Source organism: Larimichthys crocea, chromosome XXI (genome assembly GCF_000972845.2).
Source record: "Larimichthys crocea isolate SSNF chromosome XXI, L_crocea_2.0, whole genome shotgun sequence".
Classification (NCBI taxonomy): Eukaryota; Metazoa; Chordata; class Actinopteri; family Sciaenidae; genus Larimichthys; species Larimichthys crocea.
In genome coordinates this window covers 11847170-11862179 of record NC_040031.1, presented here as the reverse complement: position 1 = coordinate 11862179, position 15010 = coordinate 11847170, and the positions used below count along the sequence as shown (strand labels likewise).

The window sequence follows — 15010 nt, the reverse complement described above, 5'->3', positions numbered from 1 at the left end:
CCATGAATATGTGCAAACATGTGCCCTTTTATAGTATTACAGAAGCCCTAAGCAGTCAAACATTTTGTTTCATTTGTTTTCTAAAGATCTCAAGTTATTTTCTGTTGATATATCTTTTTTTTTATATAACAAATGCTATCCCGAGATAACAGGATTTCTTTTTTTCTTTTTTTTAAATCTCATGATAACAAGACTTTGTTTTCCCCAAGATAAAAACATAATAAATTCGAGAAAGGAAAGTGCAGTATGTCAAATCACTGCAGGAAACATCATTCAGAGTTGCAGGAGAATGTTGAAATTGCAATGATTCAATTTATTAGACTGTTCTTTTTTTTTGTTTTCTCCAGTTCTCAAATTTATTCTGGTTTTTATCTTGGGGAAACAAAGTTTTGTTATCTTGAGTTCTTGAGTTAATCAATCAAAAATGATCCCGTTATCTGAGGATAACAACATTTGTTATTTTGCAATAATGACATAAATAAATTGAGATCTCAAGAAACCAAATGAAATTAACTGAGGAAATGAAACGTATGACCGCTTAGGGCTTCTGTAACATTAAAGACACACACATTAATCTAATTGCAAAGCATACTTTCTTACTGCTACTTAGTAAATATGGTAGAATTGTGTTTATTACCTTTGTTATAAACACTTTATTTGAATACCTGTCACCAACCTTACACTCCAGACGTTTTATCTTTATTTGTATTGTGTTTCTTACATTTGAAATGACAAATACGTTATAATTTAACTTAAATTGGTTGCTGAATATAAGCAAGAGCTCCTCTTCATTTCAGAGATATATGTATATATGTACAACATATTACCAATAAATAAATGATTCAAAGACAAATGATTGTTTGTGTGACCTTTATTTTAATAGAAAAAATGACAACAAAAGATACAAAGCAGCGCAACACAAAATCAATAAACAACTGAGAGTATATAACCAGTACAAAATATAGAAACGGATCAGATGACATGAGAACATTTGGCCTGGCAAAGAATTACAGATATTTCTGGGCTCATCTTTTAGGAAGTGGCTTCGTTCCTGTGAGAAATATGTGGATTAGAAGCAGGGAATGATGCCCATGAACTCTAGAAAGTTCATTTGATGTTTATTTTGAAAATATTGACACAGTTTCTTCAGGAGTCTGAGTTTAGATTCAACAGCACATCATACTGGTGTTGGACCATGATTCACGTGGCCTCAGAAAGCATCCCGCCCCACCTCGACCACGTCCTCTGTCCTATCTGCTGTCTCCTCTTGTGTTTTTGTGGGAAAGGCCGAACTCCTTTCCTCTTTCTCTTCCTCTCCTTCGTCCTTCTTTCCGTCCCTTTGCTCTCCTCCCCTCCTGCTCGTCCTGCACAGCATGAGGAGAGCTCCTCTGCATCTCTTCCTGAACGACGGGTCACAGGCGGCATACAGGAGAGGGTTGAGGCAGGAGTTGAGATAAGCTAAACAGGTGACGTACGGCTGAGCAGCCAGTGAAATCTGATCTAAAGAGCAGGAGTATGGGACAAAGCCAAACTCCAGCAGCAGGGAAACAGTCTTATTAACATGCAGAGGCAGCCAGCACAGGAAGAAGGCCATCACTAAAGTGATAATGACCCTGAGGAGTCTTCGCTGGCGCCTTCGGTCAGGGCGAGGGCCCCGTCCAAAGTGTCTGCTGAGGAGCTGGGCCAATGAGCAGTAGCAGACCAGCAAGATGACAAGAGGGAGCAGGAAGCCAATTAGAGTTGATTTAAGACTCAAGGCGGCCGCCCACCACATCTCTGCCCTCTCTCGATCTGTCTCCTCCAGCCCTGCTCCAATCAGCATGGAGTAATCCATCTGACAGGACAGGAACACCGATCCAGTAGGCTCTACTTGCCAATCATCCTCAGATTCAGGATCCACCTCCACCTCCCTGACAGAGCGCAGCAGCAGGCCAGGAAGTGCCAGCACTCCTGCCGACACCCACACCCCTCCAAGTATCCACAGAGCCCTGCTGGAGCAGCTCTGTGGAGCATGGTGGCTGCTGGAGTGCCGGTGTCCAGTCAGAACCCAATACCGCTCCACACTGAGCATGCTCAGGCTGAACACGCTGGCATACATGTTGAGCGCAGTGAGGAAGCTGCTGATTTGGCAGAGGGGTTGCCCAAAAGGCCAGTGGTATCCCATCGCTGTGTAGACCGCCCACAGAGGGAGGGTGACCAGGAAGCAGAGGTCAGCCAATGCAAGGCTGGCTATCAGAGAGTCTGTCAGTGAGCGTGAGGAGCGAGGGATGGAGGGAGAATGAGAGGAGGAGGTGGAGGAGGAGGAGTGAGAGGAGGGTCTGCAGCTTTGGCCTGAGGAATATCCACAGTCTTTGTTCTTTGGAGGAAATCTCCCAGAGCTGATGTTCTGCTGACTGCTTCTGAAAAAGCCAGTGCAACAGAACCTTCCAGTTTTATCCCCGGTCCTCGTCCCCCTTCCTTCGGCTCGGTCCAAGTAGGCCCACAGCACCAGGCCGTTGCCGAGGCAACCGACCAAGAAGGCCAGCAGGTAGATGGAAGGGATGATGGAGAAGGAGGGGGACCAGTCGCTGTAGTCGCAGTGGTAGAGAGGTGAGGTAGAAGGGGAGGGGGAGGTGAGGAAGTCTGCATCTGAGATCTGTGCGTCCATCGCTGTGGTTTCTACATAAAATCTCTCATCGGCTCGCTTTAACTTCTTCCACAGATGACTCGGACGGTCTGAAATTTCAATAACACACGATAATACTGTAAATACTGCACATGCACAGCTCGTAACACGTATCTTACGAGGAATCTGCCCAGTGTAAACTGTGTTTTTGTCCATGCTTATTATCTATTATGTTCTCTTCTAATTCTGCCCTCAACAGACGACCTGTTTGAATACAAATTAAAGACCTCACTTTTCAAATTAAAGCACCATCACCATCCGTTTTAGGCCTTTTTGATCATTTAAACAATATTCTTCCTACAATACAGTCAGAAACTAAACTGCACACATCTAAGAACGTACATTGGTTCTGGATTAAATAAAAAAAAAAGCAGAAATAGATAAAAGGTTCTCCTGCTGTAAATTTGGATTACAGCCTTCACCAGGCAGCATGTTTTGCATTCATTATCCTAAATTAAGGGACTGTAGTCCTGAGAGGAATTATGATGAAGCGCACAACAGACACTTACCTCGGGCTGCTTCATCAGCTCGGATGAAATCCTTTCTTAAAGTACCGTGATGATCATTGTGCAGCAAAATTCAGGCCCTGTCCTCTCACCTCGTCTTCTCTCATGTCACTTTTCCCCCTGTGTGCTCCTGTCTCAGTCTCTACATCTGAACTGTACCAGCTGAAGAAGGTGTGCCTTCTTAAGTCTGATTATATAGCAATGTCCTCTACACACACACACACACATTTACACACATGTACACACCCAGAACTCTCCTTTCTCTTGTTTTCAAACCAGACCACCCCAGCAGAGAGTTACGAGACCTGCAAACACCCCTCCACCTCCGCAGCCCCCAATCCAAACACACACACACCTCCCGGGAGACACAATGACACCACCCATCCTGCACCCACAAACACACACACATGCACACAAACCCGAGACACACAAACAGATCCCCGCAATCCTCCAGGCTTCTCATATTCTCTGCGCGCAGACACAAACACACATCCAAACACAACTCTTTCTTCTCTGTGTCTCGCATGTTCAAACACACAGTGGTTTAGATGTAACAACCCACACAGAGGGCAAACAGCAGCTAACAGCCCTCACATTCATGCTCAGAATAAAGGAGAATGTATGTGCAGCGGTCTCCATGAAGGCCTGCAAACCATTATTCTGTATATAACTGCTGTTTTGGGGATGAAAGTAGATCTGCTCGATGAAATTTGAAAGTAGAAATGGAAAAAGTATCATGCCTCTAAGCACTTTTATGCTAAAAAATTATTTTACTTGCACGTTGTCTCCCTTTACCATGCATGAATGTTTTCTAATTTTCACGTGACACTGCACTTTGCAATCCTTTCAGATGAATTGTTTAGTTTGTGGACAGTGAGTGGAATATATACTATAAGTGACTGACCAGTAAACTGTCTTACTAATACACCAAGGCATATAGTTTTATATCAGTGTCTCATGATAAACTGGGCACCCTGTGACATCCAGCAGTTTCCTTATAAATGGTTAGTTTGTGTAGGTGTATGATGTTAGCTGTGTTTCTTTGACTCCTGGTTTAATGTCTGTCTCAGTTTTCACAGTTTTCTCCAGCTCCTTAAAAGTCGACCGTGACAAGTCTCTGCTTTTAAAAAGAGACATCAATGATTGATGGAATGATCCATGACGATGATTTAGTTAAGAGATTCTCTAGACAGTCATTTCATTTCAAGCAAACGTTTTACAGCGACATAAAACAATATGTATATCTTTTTAAAGCGATAGTGGAGAGATGACAGGAAAAGAAGAACCGGATCCCGGACCTGTTTCAAACTGGGAGATAATTGCAGTTCATGATTGGTTTCCTAACCCTCAAGTGATTAGGAAACCCCTATGAGACCGTGTTATGTTACTAAAAAACTATAAAACTAAAAACCTTCTACCTCTGCAAGGCGGATGGAGTCCACATCCCCCTCAGCATCACCTTCAGAGATGACACTAAAATGAGTTGTCTCTGTTATAACTAAGCCTGGGTATCTGATGGATGTACTGATGTGACGGATGGATTGATACTGTAGACCAGCATGGGGTTTCAGTGTAAACAGTGACGATGTCCTCGGGGTAAACAGGAAGTGTTTGTTTCCACAGGGGTAGAGGTCACACTGCCATCAACCTGTTGTTATGGAAACCAGCGTATCCAAAAACATTCCACAGTCTCTTTTTTCTTTCTCAAGCTCAAGAAAGGGAGAGCAAATACAACTGTTTCATTGAGAAGTAAAGACTGACTGAGGTTTAGCATCACAGAGGTGCAGTGTAACAAAACAGGGTTAGACCAACAGAGCACATGGAGCCGTATGACAGTCTGCTGTAAACATCTGGTATTAATTGATCGGCAGTTCGATCCCGAGCTCCTTCAGCCTGCATGCCAAAGTGTCCTTTGGCACACACACATAGGACACTTTGTTGGCCACTGGTACTGGTTAATGGCTTTCATTCAGACATGATAATGGCTTGGCTACTTGTAAAAGGGAACCAGATAAGAATTTGCATATTATACCTGAAATGGTATGAAGCACAGAAGAGGCCACACAGAGTGAGGACGTTCGAAAGGGATTAAATGCACCGTGTGGGAGACACACTGCATGTTTTTCATCATGATTGTTCAGAGAGCGGGTCAAACTCTTGTTTGTCTTCTTATCGCCGCGATGGTTGGAGCAGAGGTGCAGGAACATCTCTCACCCGAGTGTAAACAGTTCTTGTACATGGGCACGCTGCCTCGAGGGCTCGAGGAACAGCCTTTTAAGAAGATCTGCCAGTTCTACGAGGGAAACCCACGATTTGTCACCCTGTATGACACCACCAACCACATTCCTATCTATTCCGCGTACACCTTCAAACGTTCGGATGGCTTCAAGAAGGTTGACGTGCCCTGGATGTATGAGCCACAGGTAGGAGATGAATATTGGATTTGCTTGGTCTTTCCTTCCCTGTGTTTAATCCTCTGGGGTCTAAGCAATTGCCCACAACTGCAAAAGCAGTTCAAAGGGCCATTGATATGAGCCCAGATGGTTAAAAAGGGCTTGATTTCCAGTGTTTAGGGAATCTGATTTTGGAAATATCCTTTGGTAATTAGATTTGTTTTTGTGTATGCCCTGACAGCTCTCCACAGTGTCTGGCCCCAGAGAGATGCAGTCATTCCCTTCAGAATATGTCCATAACAGTTTTGAGGATGCTCAGGCCGTGCTCGATGACTACTCTGACAGTGTAATCTTTGAGCGTGGTCAGCTGAATCCAGACGAGCACCAGGGTCAACCTGATGACAAAGCATCCACCTACACCCTGACAAACGTGGTCCCTCAGGTCAGAGAGTTCAATATAGGCCCCTGGAAACACCACGAGCACACCATCCGCAAGCGGCTCAACAACTACTGCCGCGGAACCGCCTATGTGGTCACCGGGGTCACCACCTCGGGCCACATGATCCGCCGCAACAACATCAACCGCCTGGGTATCCCCACATACCTCTGGTCAGCCTACTGCTGCGTTGATTTCGACCACAACGCACCGTACGCGGAACGCTCAAAGTTTCCTGCGTTCGCAGCTTACGGGCTCAACGAGAGGGAGAATAACAAGGTTCAAGAGATGACGGTGCAGCAGCTGGAGGACTTCCTGAAGAAAGTAACCTATGTCGGCGGCTCTTTCCAGCTCTTCTATGACAACTGTGTGCCTCCTAATAGTGCCTTGCGCATAGCTTAAAATAGAAGAGAATGTCCTCCAGGGAGGAAGGGATTCATCATTTCATTAGTTATTCTGCATTTTGTACTCTCCCTGGGTAAATGAATCTTTTTTCACATTTAAAGAAATCAATAATAACAGTAATCATATTAAATTCTTGGCCTAAAGGCAGTAGTTATGCAACTACCACTCTAATTTGCATTGTAATTTGACTCATCGTTAATGATTTTATCCAGTAATTTCTCTGCAGTTCAACAGATTAACAAAATATTCTGTTAAATATCCACTTACTAGATTTTTCTGAGCTTAATTCAGTGAAGAAGATCTGAAATCTGGTCGAAAGCCCCAAAAATCTACCAAGTGGAAGCTTTAACTTAACTTTTTTTTCTTACACAAATTGTATTTGATGGTGCATTTATGAGCTTTTATTGTGCATGAACTCACCATGAAGCACTAAAACGCGCACGTGGCTGTACTGCTCACTTTATCTCGTGTTAACTTATCCTCTTAATGACTGAGAACTACACCTGCCTCTGTAGGTCTTTTGTTCAGCACAGTCAGATTAGATGAACAGTTTTACATTTTCACGTACACCCTCTGTGAACTGTAGCACTACTACAAACTTCTCTGATGAAAAGCCACTCATGCACAAAGCCAGAATAAACCAATATTAAGAGTGTGAATTTTTGTTTTAGGAGGGTTTTTTTGTGCTAAACTAGGAGTGATAGTTCATCCCATCTATCTGTTCTTAAGCAAAATAAATTGATATACAAATAAAAATTCTCATCTTTCTCCCAGTATCATTTTGCGACTGTTCATTATTATTATTATAATAAGTCATCAGGATTTGTCTAAGATCTCTATGTTTGTATTTTAGTCCAGCAGGTTTATAGATGCTACAAACTGTATCAAAACATAAAAAACTGTGAAATAATCCAAAACTAGAAGGGCAGACATAGCCGCAAGGGGGGAGGAGGGTATGATTAGTAACTGCATTTAGTTTGAGAGGGTGGCTGTATCCTGCCAGCTGGCATATGCTACAGGGCCAGATGGTCAGCTCCACAGAGCCTGTTTTGACCAGCAGCAGACTGATAAGAGCCCAGGACGCATTTGAGATCCTTAATTGGAAGAAAACTTAACCATGGTGGTCAGCAGAGGGAGACATTGTTTGTGTTTAGTTTAACGCGTGGGAAAGAGAGACCTGTCTTATTGATGTGAGTGACAGAAGTCTTCATTACGCAAAGATGACAGCAATAAGAAGAACGCACACTATGAAGTCAACATTTTTAATTTCTCTTTTCAGAGTTTTTCTCCGTTCACACACATTCAGCGAGTTTAAAAAACAAAAACAAAAACTCATTTCTGTACAAAGAGGGCATGACGACACCCTGTGAAGCAGGGGTTACATGTGTTTGACACCCTGAAAGAACAAGGTTTACTTAAATCATTGTCAAAATATGCTGAATCATTGCAGCACAGACACACTTTAGAGCGAGTAAAAAGTAAAAAAAAAAAGATTTAATAGTAATAATCGTTGCTCTTTGTACTTCAAAGAAATTACCTTTGGGTTCACGCAGAACCCAATCGCTCTCATTCACACACACACGCACACACACACGTAATACACTTAAAAACACTAACAGTAGGTAGCCACAGGTGCTTTGCAGCCTGCAGTGACAGTCCAGTTTATACCAGAATGTGTCCCTGCTCTCAGTTGAACCAGGTGGTGTTGAGCTGCGTCTGTTTCTTGATGCTCGTGTCCAACTTGAGGACTTCTCTGATCGCCATGGTAGCGTAGGTTGACGGAGGCAGGGAGAACTCCATCCGCAGAGCCCGATACTTCCCCTCTGTTGGAGGAAGGAGAGAAATACTGGATCAGAGTGTGTACAAGGACGACTCCGTCATCTCGTACTTAATTGTGTCATGACACGCCGGCATGTAAACTTCAAAAATCCAATTTATTTATATTTGAGTGGTAAAAAAAAGACCATTTGCAGCACAAACAAACAGTAGTTTGACCAGTTATATTATTTCTGAGAGGCTATGCTGCATGGTCAGCAGTTCATTTGCATACTCTCTCTATTTTCCTCTTCATCCTCGTAGTGGTGGCGCGTTCTCTAGGGAATCTTGTTGCTGTGTTTCTACTGGCTGTAAAAATAAGCAACCATTTGCTAACCAAGTTTATAAAAGATGAAAATATGTCACTGCTGCGCTCACAGCTTGTTGCTCTGTGGCTAATATAATAAACAGATTTAAGGAGGATTTAAAAATCTTCAGTTTAAAACACCTATATGTATAGTAATCTCTTAACAGCTGTGTCTAAATTCAGTCATATTAGTCCAGTCTAATATAGTTCAGAAAGTTTTACCACAGACCAAAAAAAACCCCTTAAAAAAGGAACTCACCTTTGTTGAATACAGGAGCCGGTTTGTTCTCCAGTTTCTCAAAATCACTATGCACCAGAGAGATCCTGGGGTCATCGTACTGAATCACCTCCCTGCATAAAACACAGCAGATTAGAGGAGGTTAAATTAAAGAATTCAAATAAAGCTTAAAATAAAATAATAAGTATTTAACTGGCTGCTAACCAGCTGACGTCGCTGGGTCTGATGATGATGCGTCTGTAAGCTCCAGCCAGAGAGTAGTCCTTCACTTTGTGCCTCATGTTGTCGATGTCCAGCCCGTCTGCAGACAGCAGCTCTCTGTAGCCTTTACCCACTGACGGACAGAAAGACACAAACATTACATGTAAGTAAAAAAAAAAAACAGCTGTTTCTCACAGATAGCTTTTCATGTTAACGTGCAAACGAATGGACTTTACCATGATGGGAGGGGTAGATGACATCATACCCAGGGAGTGGCATCACGACGTCATGGATGGGGCAAGTCTCGGCCTCCTCTGCAGACAGCAGGTGTGCGGTGGCTTCGCGAACAAATCAGAGGTGACATCAGTGCATTTGACACTTTTGAGTAACTGTTCCTTCAACTAATTCCCTGTTCTTTACATCTATTGTCAAAGCAACACTTTGGGATATTCTGTATGTGAAATATGAAGCTACAGCCAGCAAATAATTATCCCAGCTTAGCACAAAGACTGTAAAAAAGGAGGAAGCATCAGTCTGGCTCTGTTCAAAAGGTGACAAAATCCAACCGTTTAAAGCCTGAAGAGTCAAAAATACTTGTGTTTTTTCAAGTGAAACTATCCGTTTAATATTTAACATCACACAGCAGAAAAAGGTGAACTACTAACTTCCTCTGAGCACCAGGTCGCCCTCCACCGCCTTCAGGCCGAAGGCTTCGATCCTGCGGCTCACCATGGTGTTCCACACGACGCTCTGGTAGCTGTGGATGTACATCAGGCGGTTGTTACGAGGGATCTATAAAAAGAACAAACGACATTAGTCAGAAAGAACAAAAACCTGCCTAGTTGGACGGAAATAAGTTGGCAGGGAAGAGTCATTGATGTATGTTTCACCCACATTTTCACATCTTTTATTAGCATCATTAATAAATGAATAAAAACCAACCAGTCCAAAAGCAGTGACGATGTTCTTCTTGCCGTACATAGACAGGCCTCGCAGCAGCTGCCCCTCCACACAGCGCTTGTTGGGCAGCTTTTTCAGGGATGCCTCCGGGTCCTGAGTCTTTGCCCACTCCTCTCTGCAACGGACCAGGAATTCTTTCTCAGCTGAAGAACGGAATAATGAAGGAAACGTTTAAAACCCACTTTATAAGAAAACAGAAAAAAAAAAGAGAGATGGTGAGGGAGGAAAAAAATTATTTCTTACCTCCGGGACGAGGCTTCAGAATTAAATCCACCACCTCGTTCCAGTCGTTTTTCAAGATGGCCCTGCCCCGGGACAAAATGAGAAAACGACGCGTGAGTTTACCGTCCTGCTGAGTCATGATTTATACTGTCCTGTCACAGTCTGACCTTACCTGCCGACTTGTTGTGTAGGCACAGCGGTGGTGCCGAAGCGCTGCATGCCGTAGTAGTTGATGAAGCCGGTCTGCTTAAGGGATGTCAAGGCCTGATGGACCTGCTCATCTGTCCCTGAGATGTTCCTGTTATGCAAATGTATCGAGAAATAAAACCATGAATTGCACAGTCATGTAAGAATGCACCTGACTCGTTAACAAAAGACTTGCAGCATTACAGGTAACCAGCATCCACAGCAAAGCACAGGAAACAGGTGTTATGTATGATCAGATGAAATGTCCACATCTGCTGACCTGATGACCACCGTGAAGTGGTTTCCCTGCAGCTCCCCCAGCTTCAGAGGGTGGTTTTTGTAACAGAAGTTTCCCAGCTTGAGGTTCATGAGGCACTTGTTGAGGTGAGCCAACCTCTCTGCTGTGATCCTGGGAGGACAGGGGAAAAGGTTTTCTTTAATTACCGAGCCTGTGAAATGAGCTGATGCAGCAGAGATCATCTGCTTTAGTGACAGCAAAAACACCTGAAAAGATGCAACTCCTGCCTACTTCCTATCGCTGCAGACAAGCCTGAGAATAATTTGCTCGCTGATTTTAATTTTAATTAAACACACTCACTTCAGCACTGCGATCTCCTGCACAGTGATGGCTCTCTTGTCCTTGGTTCCCATGTACGAAAACATGTTGGGTCTAAGCCTGGAAAGACAGATTATTGTACATATGACGGTCTTGAACTACAAGCATATTTTGTTTGGCAAATGTACCATCAATCTGTCTCTTATTAATAAATGATCAATTTTTGTTTTTTTACACTCATTGAAGTACATTTAAGTATTACATTCACACCTTAGGAACTTTGAAAGCACGTTGATAGCATCCATGGTGTCCTTGTTCTCCTTGTAAAGGACAAAGTGGCAGAAACTGCCACGGTTTTTGGGCCAGAAGTGTTTCCTTGGAGCTTTTATGGACACAGACAAAAAAAAAAAAGAAAAGGTTGCACTGAATCACAGAGTATGAATTGTTGCTGTAAATAATCACAGATGATTAAAGCTATAACATCATTTATAATTTCACATCATTAGTTGTGAAGAAAACAACTTTATCTTTTCATTATTTAGTAAAGCTAATTTTGACTTATGTTTTAAATATCTGCTTTGCAAGAAAGAATGGTTATAAGTTTAAAATATAATCAAAAAAATAAATAAATCAAAAAGCATTTCAACATCTAGTGACCGACCCCTAACTCCACGTGGGTTTAAACCACTTCCTCTGTGCTGTATGGAGAATAGGTTCTTACCTGCAGTTGTTTTGACCTCTATCCACCAGAGAAGAGCAAAAGGAGGATAGAATAATGTTACTAAGAAAGAGATGTTTAAGTGACTGTGGGGGTGGGTTGTCAGGGGGTGAGCTCTCATGCATGGGCCTGTGAGTGGAGTGTGGTATTTAAATGGTTTCAAGGCACCATGATATTGAAGCTCTGCTTTCCTGACTTCCTTTTTGAAGTGTTCATTCCGACCAAACTAAGTCAAAATCTAGATCAAGAGCATTCCACTAAATAAAAAAAAAGGTCAGTCAAAAAAAATAAAAGCTGTTTTTTTTTTTGTTTTTTTAAAGATCTGAGCAGAAACATGCAGGAGTCTTGATCATGCACATGCACAAGTGCATGCATTGTATTTTACTGCTCTGGGAATCAGCTGCGACCGCATGCATCGCAGCAGATAAAGCAGGAAAGTAGACATAAAAACGGACATGCAACAAAGCACTTCTCTCATCATTTCGCTGATTTACTGGTCATGGATTCTGTCTGAGACAGTTTCAGGCTGACATCTGGTTCTGTCTCCTCCACACATACCTGCCAGAGCTTTCTTCCCAGCGGCGTGGTAGGCCACAATGAACTTGCGTCCTTCCTTCTCTTCTGTCTTCGTCTCCAGACCAGGAAACTGGGTCTTGATGGCTTTGTGGACCAGCGTCCTCTTCTCTTTTGTGTCGTCCATCACCTACAGAACAGAGGAGCTTATTGAAAAAGAGTTTTAAGCATAAATGGGTATCGTTCAAATTTGTGGGGGAGGTTTGTGATGACACAGCACTCAAGCGACGTGCAGGACTACATTTGTGGTACTCGGACCGCTTACTTTCTTTGCATTAAAGAGCAGATTAGCTGCAGATGATCAATAAATAAAAGGGACCCTGTCTCTGAGCATGACGTTGTGTTTTTCCTGCATGTCTCTATGAATTATTAGATGGTACAAAGTTGCTACAAACGCGGTGCATGCTCATTGTACCGTAAATGTTTCAAGGTTCGGTACCCAGCCCTAGTTTGAAGTGATCTCACCTCGATAGAGACGTTGTCCTCTTTATTCTTGAAGAGCTGCAGCTCCCCAAGCTGTTTTTTCTGCTCTTCGGTCAGCACATCGGATTCCTCTGGCAGCTGTGGAGCCTCTGTGACTTCCTGGCACAAAACAAAAACTTCAGAAAGTCTTATCTGACCTTATCCAGGGCTGGAAAAACACAAGATGTAATGCCCATCACGTGATCCTGTAGGTCAAAGGATGTGTAACAATATGATATTTACTTGATATGTATACTGAAGATGAGACTTGCTTCCCCTGCAGCCAACTTGTAGATTTAACCATATTAGTACAATCTCAATACCAGTAAAGAGAAGTGACAAAGCTGGTGTCTGATAATTACTCCAAAGTCTTACCTCTGCAGGCTCTGCTGGGATAGTGAGGTCATCTAAATGCACTATCTTGCCTTGTTTGTTGATTTCGTGCACCACAAAATCAGAATATCTGAGAGCAAATCACAAGAAATCATCTGTTAAACAATCCAAACTGAATAACCTTGAAAGAAATGAACAAACTATCAGCGACTGTGGAGGACGAACCTTTCCTTCAAGATTCCTGAGAAGCCTTCATGGTCGCTGACATACTTCAGGATGCCCACATCCAGCTCAGTCAGGCCATGCTTCATCATATCAGCAAAGGTCTCACCATCCTCTTCTCCGTCACCTTCCTCTCCCTCGGGCTCTTCCTCCCCATCTTGGCGGGGAGGGCCTCCATTCTTGTGATCCTTCTCGACTCTGGGTTTCTTTGTGGGCGCGTCTTCCTCTTCATCCTCGGGGCAGCCTCTCTTTTCTCCGACCTGGACGGGGACAGGCTGTGATTCAGCCATCGGAGCTCAGCTGCAACGACAGGGACACCAAATAATTCAAACACTGAAACACGGTACAGTCGCAAGTTCCACCTTTTTTTTTTTTATATCCCTTTAATAGTAATAGTAATGAGACGGTAGAGAGCTGACAGGAAAAGAGGAGAGAATGCAGTACACTGTCAGCACATAGTCAGCATTTAAAGCCACAAAGGCAACACAGTTTCAACAGAAAGTCTGTGTTACAATCTAGGGCGTGGAGTTTGAAAGGCACAGGCACTTACCAGGCACGGGAAGTATCAGAAAAGATGCTATTGAACTGCACTATGGGAAATATAGTTTTTTTTTATATTAGTACTTTCATAAGGATTGGGGACCTAATGGCAATCAGATTAAAGTTCGTGGGTTTGCCATGGTTCAGAACAAAACCAAAGACAGTATAAAGAATGGGCAGAGCCTGAGTGACATCACCAATAGGTTTCTAAAGCAGAAAATATGCAGCACTGGCTTCTTTTTTATTTACTATTGCTATTTTGATATTTTATTATGTATAGTTTGTTCTTTATATTTTTATTCTTATGTTGTCTATCGTCACTGTGTAATGTATATCTATCTATCTATCTATCTATCTATCTATCTATCTATCTATTCATTCCCTAACACCGGATGTTACCGCTTGGTACCAACATGGTTACCTGCTCCTGCAAAGTTTTTTCATAATGCCAGGAATGGGAATAAATCACATTTTTGCACATAGAAATAATAAGCAAACACAACTATTTAAAAAAAAAACAAGATCAAACTCTGAAGTGTAAGGTTAATATCATAGTTAAATTATTTATATACCTCACTGTGTATACTGTAAATACTGTTAATTATGTCCATACTGCCATAATTCTGTTTACATTACACTGTGCCATACTGCCACACGGATGTCTTTAGCTTGTATATATTTTTAGATTTTAGATTTTTTTACATCTTTTACTTATAACTAAATTATCTCATATCTCACTGTTACTTTTTTTTTTACTGTTACTGTTACTGGTTCTATTTAACTGTTATTTATACATGTGTATATATTGTTTAAAATAGGATATCATATAAGGTATATTGTTAAAGTTTTGTTTTCTTACTATTGTTTTTCTTGCTATCACTCACCGTTTGGGAGCTGCGGTAACAAAAACAATTTCCCTACAGGGATTAATAAAGTACTTCTGATATATTTTACATGTCATGTTTAGGAATTTACCCGGCTGGTACAACATGGTTACTGCTCCTGCAAAGTTTTTTTCATAACGCCAGGAAGGGGAATAAATCACATTTTTGCACATAGAAATAATAAGCAAACACCACTATTTAAAAAAAACAACAAGATAAAACTCTGAAGTGTAAGGTTAATATCATAGTTAAATTATTTATATACCTCACTGTGTAACTGTAAATACTGTTAATTATGTCCATACTGCCATACATAATTTATATTTATACTGATAATTCTGTTTAAATTACACTGTGCCATTTGCCACAGGATGTCTTTAGCTTGTAT

The 15010-nt window shown here is 42.1% G+C and overlaps 3 protein-coding genes across 6 annotated transcripts in view; 1 reads left to right on the top strand and 2 right to left on the bottom strand.

Moving 5' to 3' along the window:
* Nucleotides 1–870: 870 nt before the first annotated feature.
* Nucleotides 871–3322, bottom strand: aplnr2 (apelin receptor 2). 2 transcript variants are annotated; one of them, XM_027273071.1, is made up of 2 exons: nucleotides 3264–3322; nucleotides 871–2715 (listed from the first exon to the last, which is right to left on the bottom strand). In XM_027273071.1, the coding sequence occupies exon 2, from the start codon at nucleotides 2645–2647 to the stop codon at nucleotides 1211–1213; it is 1437 nt and encodes a 478-aa protein (XP_027128872.1). In that variant the 5' UTR covers nucleotides 2648–2715; nucleotides 3264–3322; the 3' UTR covers nucleotides 871–1210. The 2 variants fall into 2 exon arrangements, with proteins under 2 accessions (XP_027128872.1, XP_027128871.1); XM_027273070.1 differs by having other exon boundaries at nucleotides 3175–3321.
* A 1993-nt stretch (nucleotides 3323–5315) lies between these two features.
* Nucleotides 5316–6483, top strand: LOC104936224 (endonuclease domain-containing 1 protein). Its single transcript, XM_010752230.3, has 2 exons — nucleotides 5316–5594; nucleotides 5806–6483. The coding sequence occupies exons 1-2, from the start codon at nucleotides 5352–5354 to the stop codon at nucleotides 6400–6402; spliced, it is 840 nt and encodes a 279-aa protein (XP_010750532.2). The 5' UTR covers nucleotides 5316–5351; the 3' UTR covers nucleotides 6403–6483.
* Nucleotides 6484–7658: 1175 nt separating this feature from the next.
* pus7 (pseudouridine synthase 7) overlaps nucleotides 7659–15010 on the bottom strand; it is a 14234-nt gene continuing 6882 nt past the window's right edge. For 2 of the 3 annotated variants that reach the window (XM_027273131.1, XM_027273130.1), the window contains 15 exons: nucleotides 13202–13498; nucleotides 13019–13106; nucleotides 12647–12763; nucleotides 12167–12311; nucleotides 11161–11272; nucleotides 10933–11010; nucleotides 10615–10743; nucleotides 10321–10446; nucleotides 10170–10231; nucleotides 9909–10069; nucleotides 9632–9758; nucleotides 9203–9304; nucleotides 8970–9099; nucleotides 8787–8878; nucleotides 8092–8228 (listed from right to left, as the gene is read on the bottom strand). In XM_027273131.1, coding sequence (XP_027128932.1) covers nucleotides 8092–8228; nucleotides 8787–8878; nucleotides 8970–9099; nucleotides 9203–9304; nucleotides 9632–9758; nucleotides 9909–10069; nucleotides 10170–10231; nucleotides 10321–10446; nucleotides 10615–10743; nucleotides 10933–11010; nucleotides 11161–11272; nucleotides 12167–12311; nucleotides 12647–12763; nucleotides 13019–13106; nucleotides 13202–13488 — 1893 coding nt within the window. In that variant the 5' untranslated portion in view covers nucleotides 13489–13498. Of the gene's footprint in view, nucleotides 8229–8786; nucleotides 8879–8969; nucleotides 9100–9202; nucleotides 9305–9631; nucleotides 9759–9908; nucleotides 10070–10169; nucleotides 10232–10320; nucleotides 10447–10614; nucleotides 10744–10932; nucleotides 11011–11160; nucleotides 11273–12166; nucleotides 12312–12646; nucleotides 12764–13018; nucleotides 13107–13201; nucleotides 13499–15010 lie in introns of all 3 variants that reach the window. The other variant, XM_027273129.1, reaches the window with a different exon arrangement.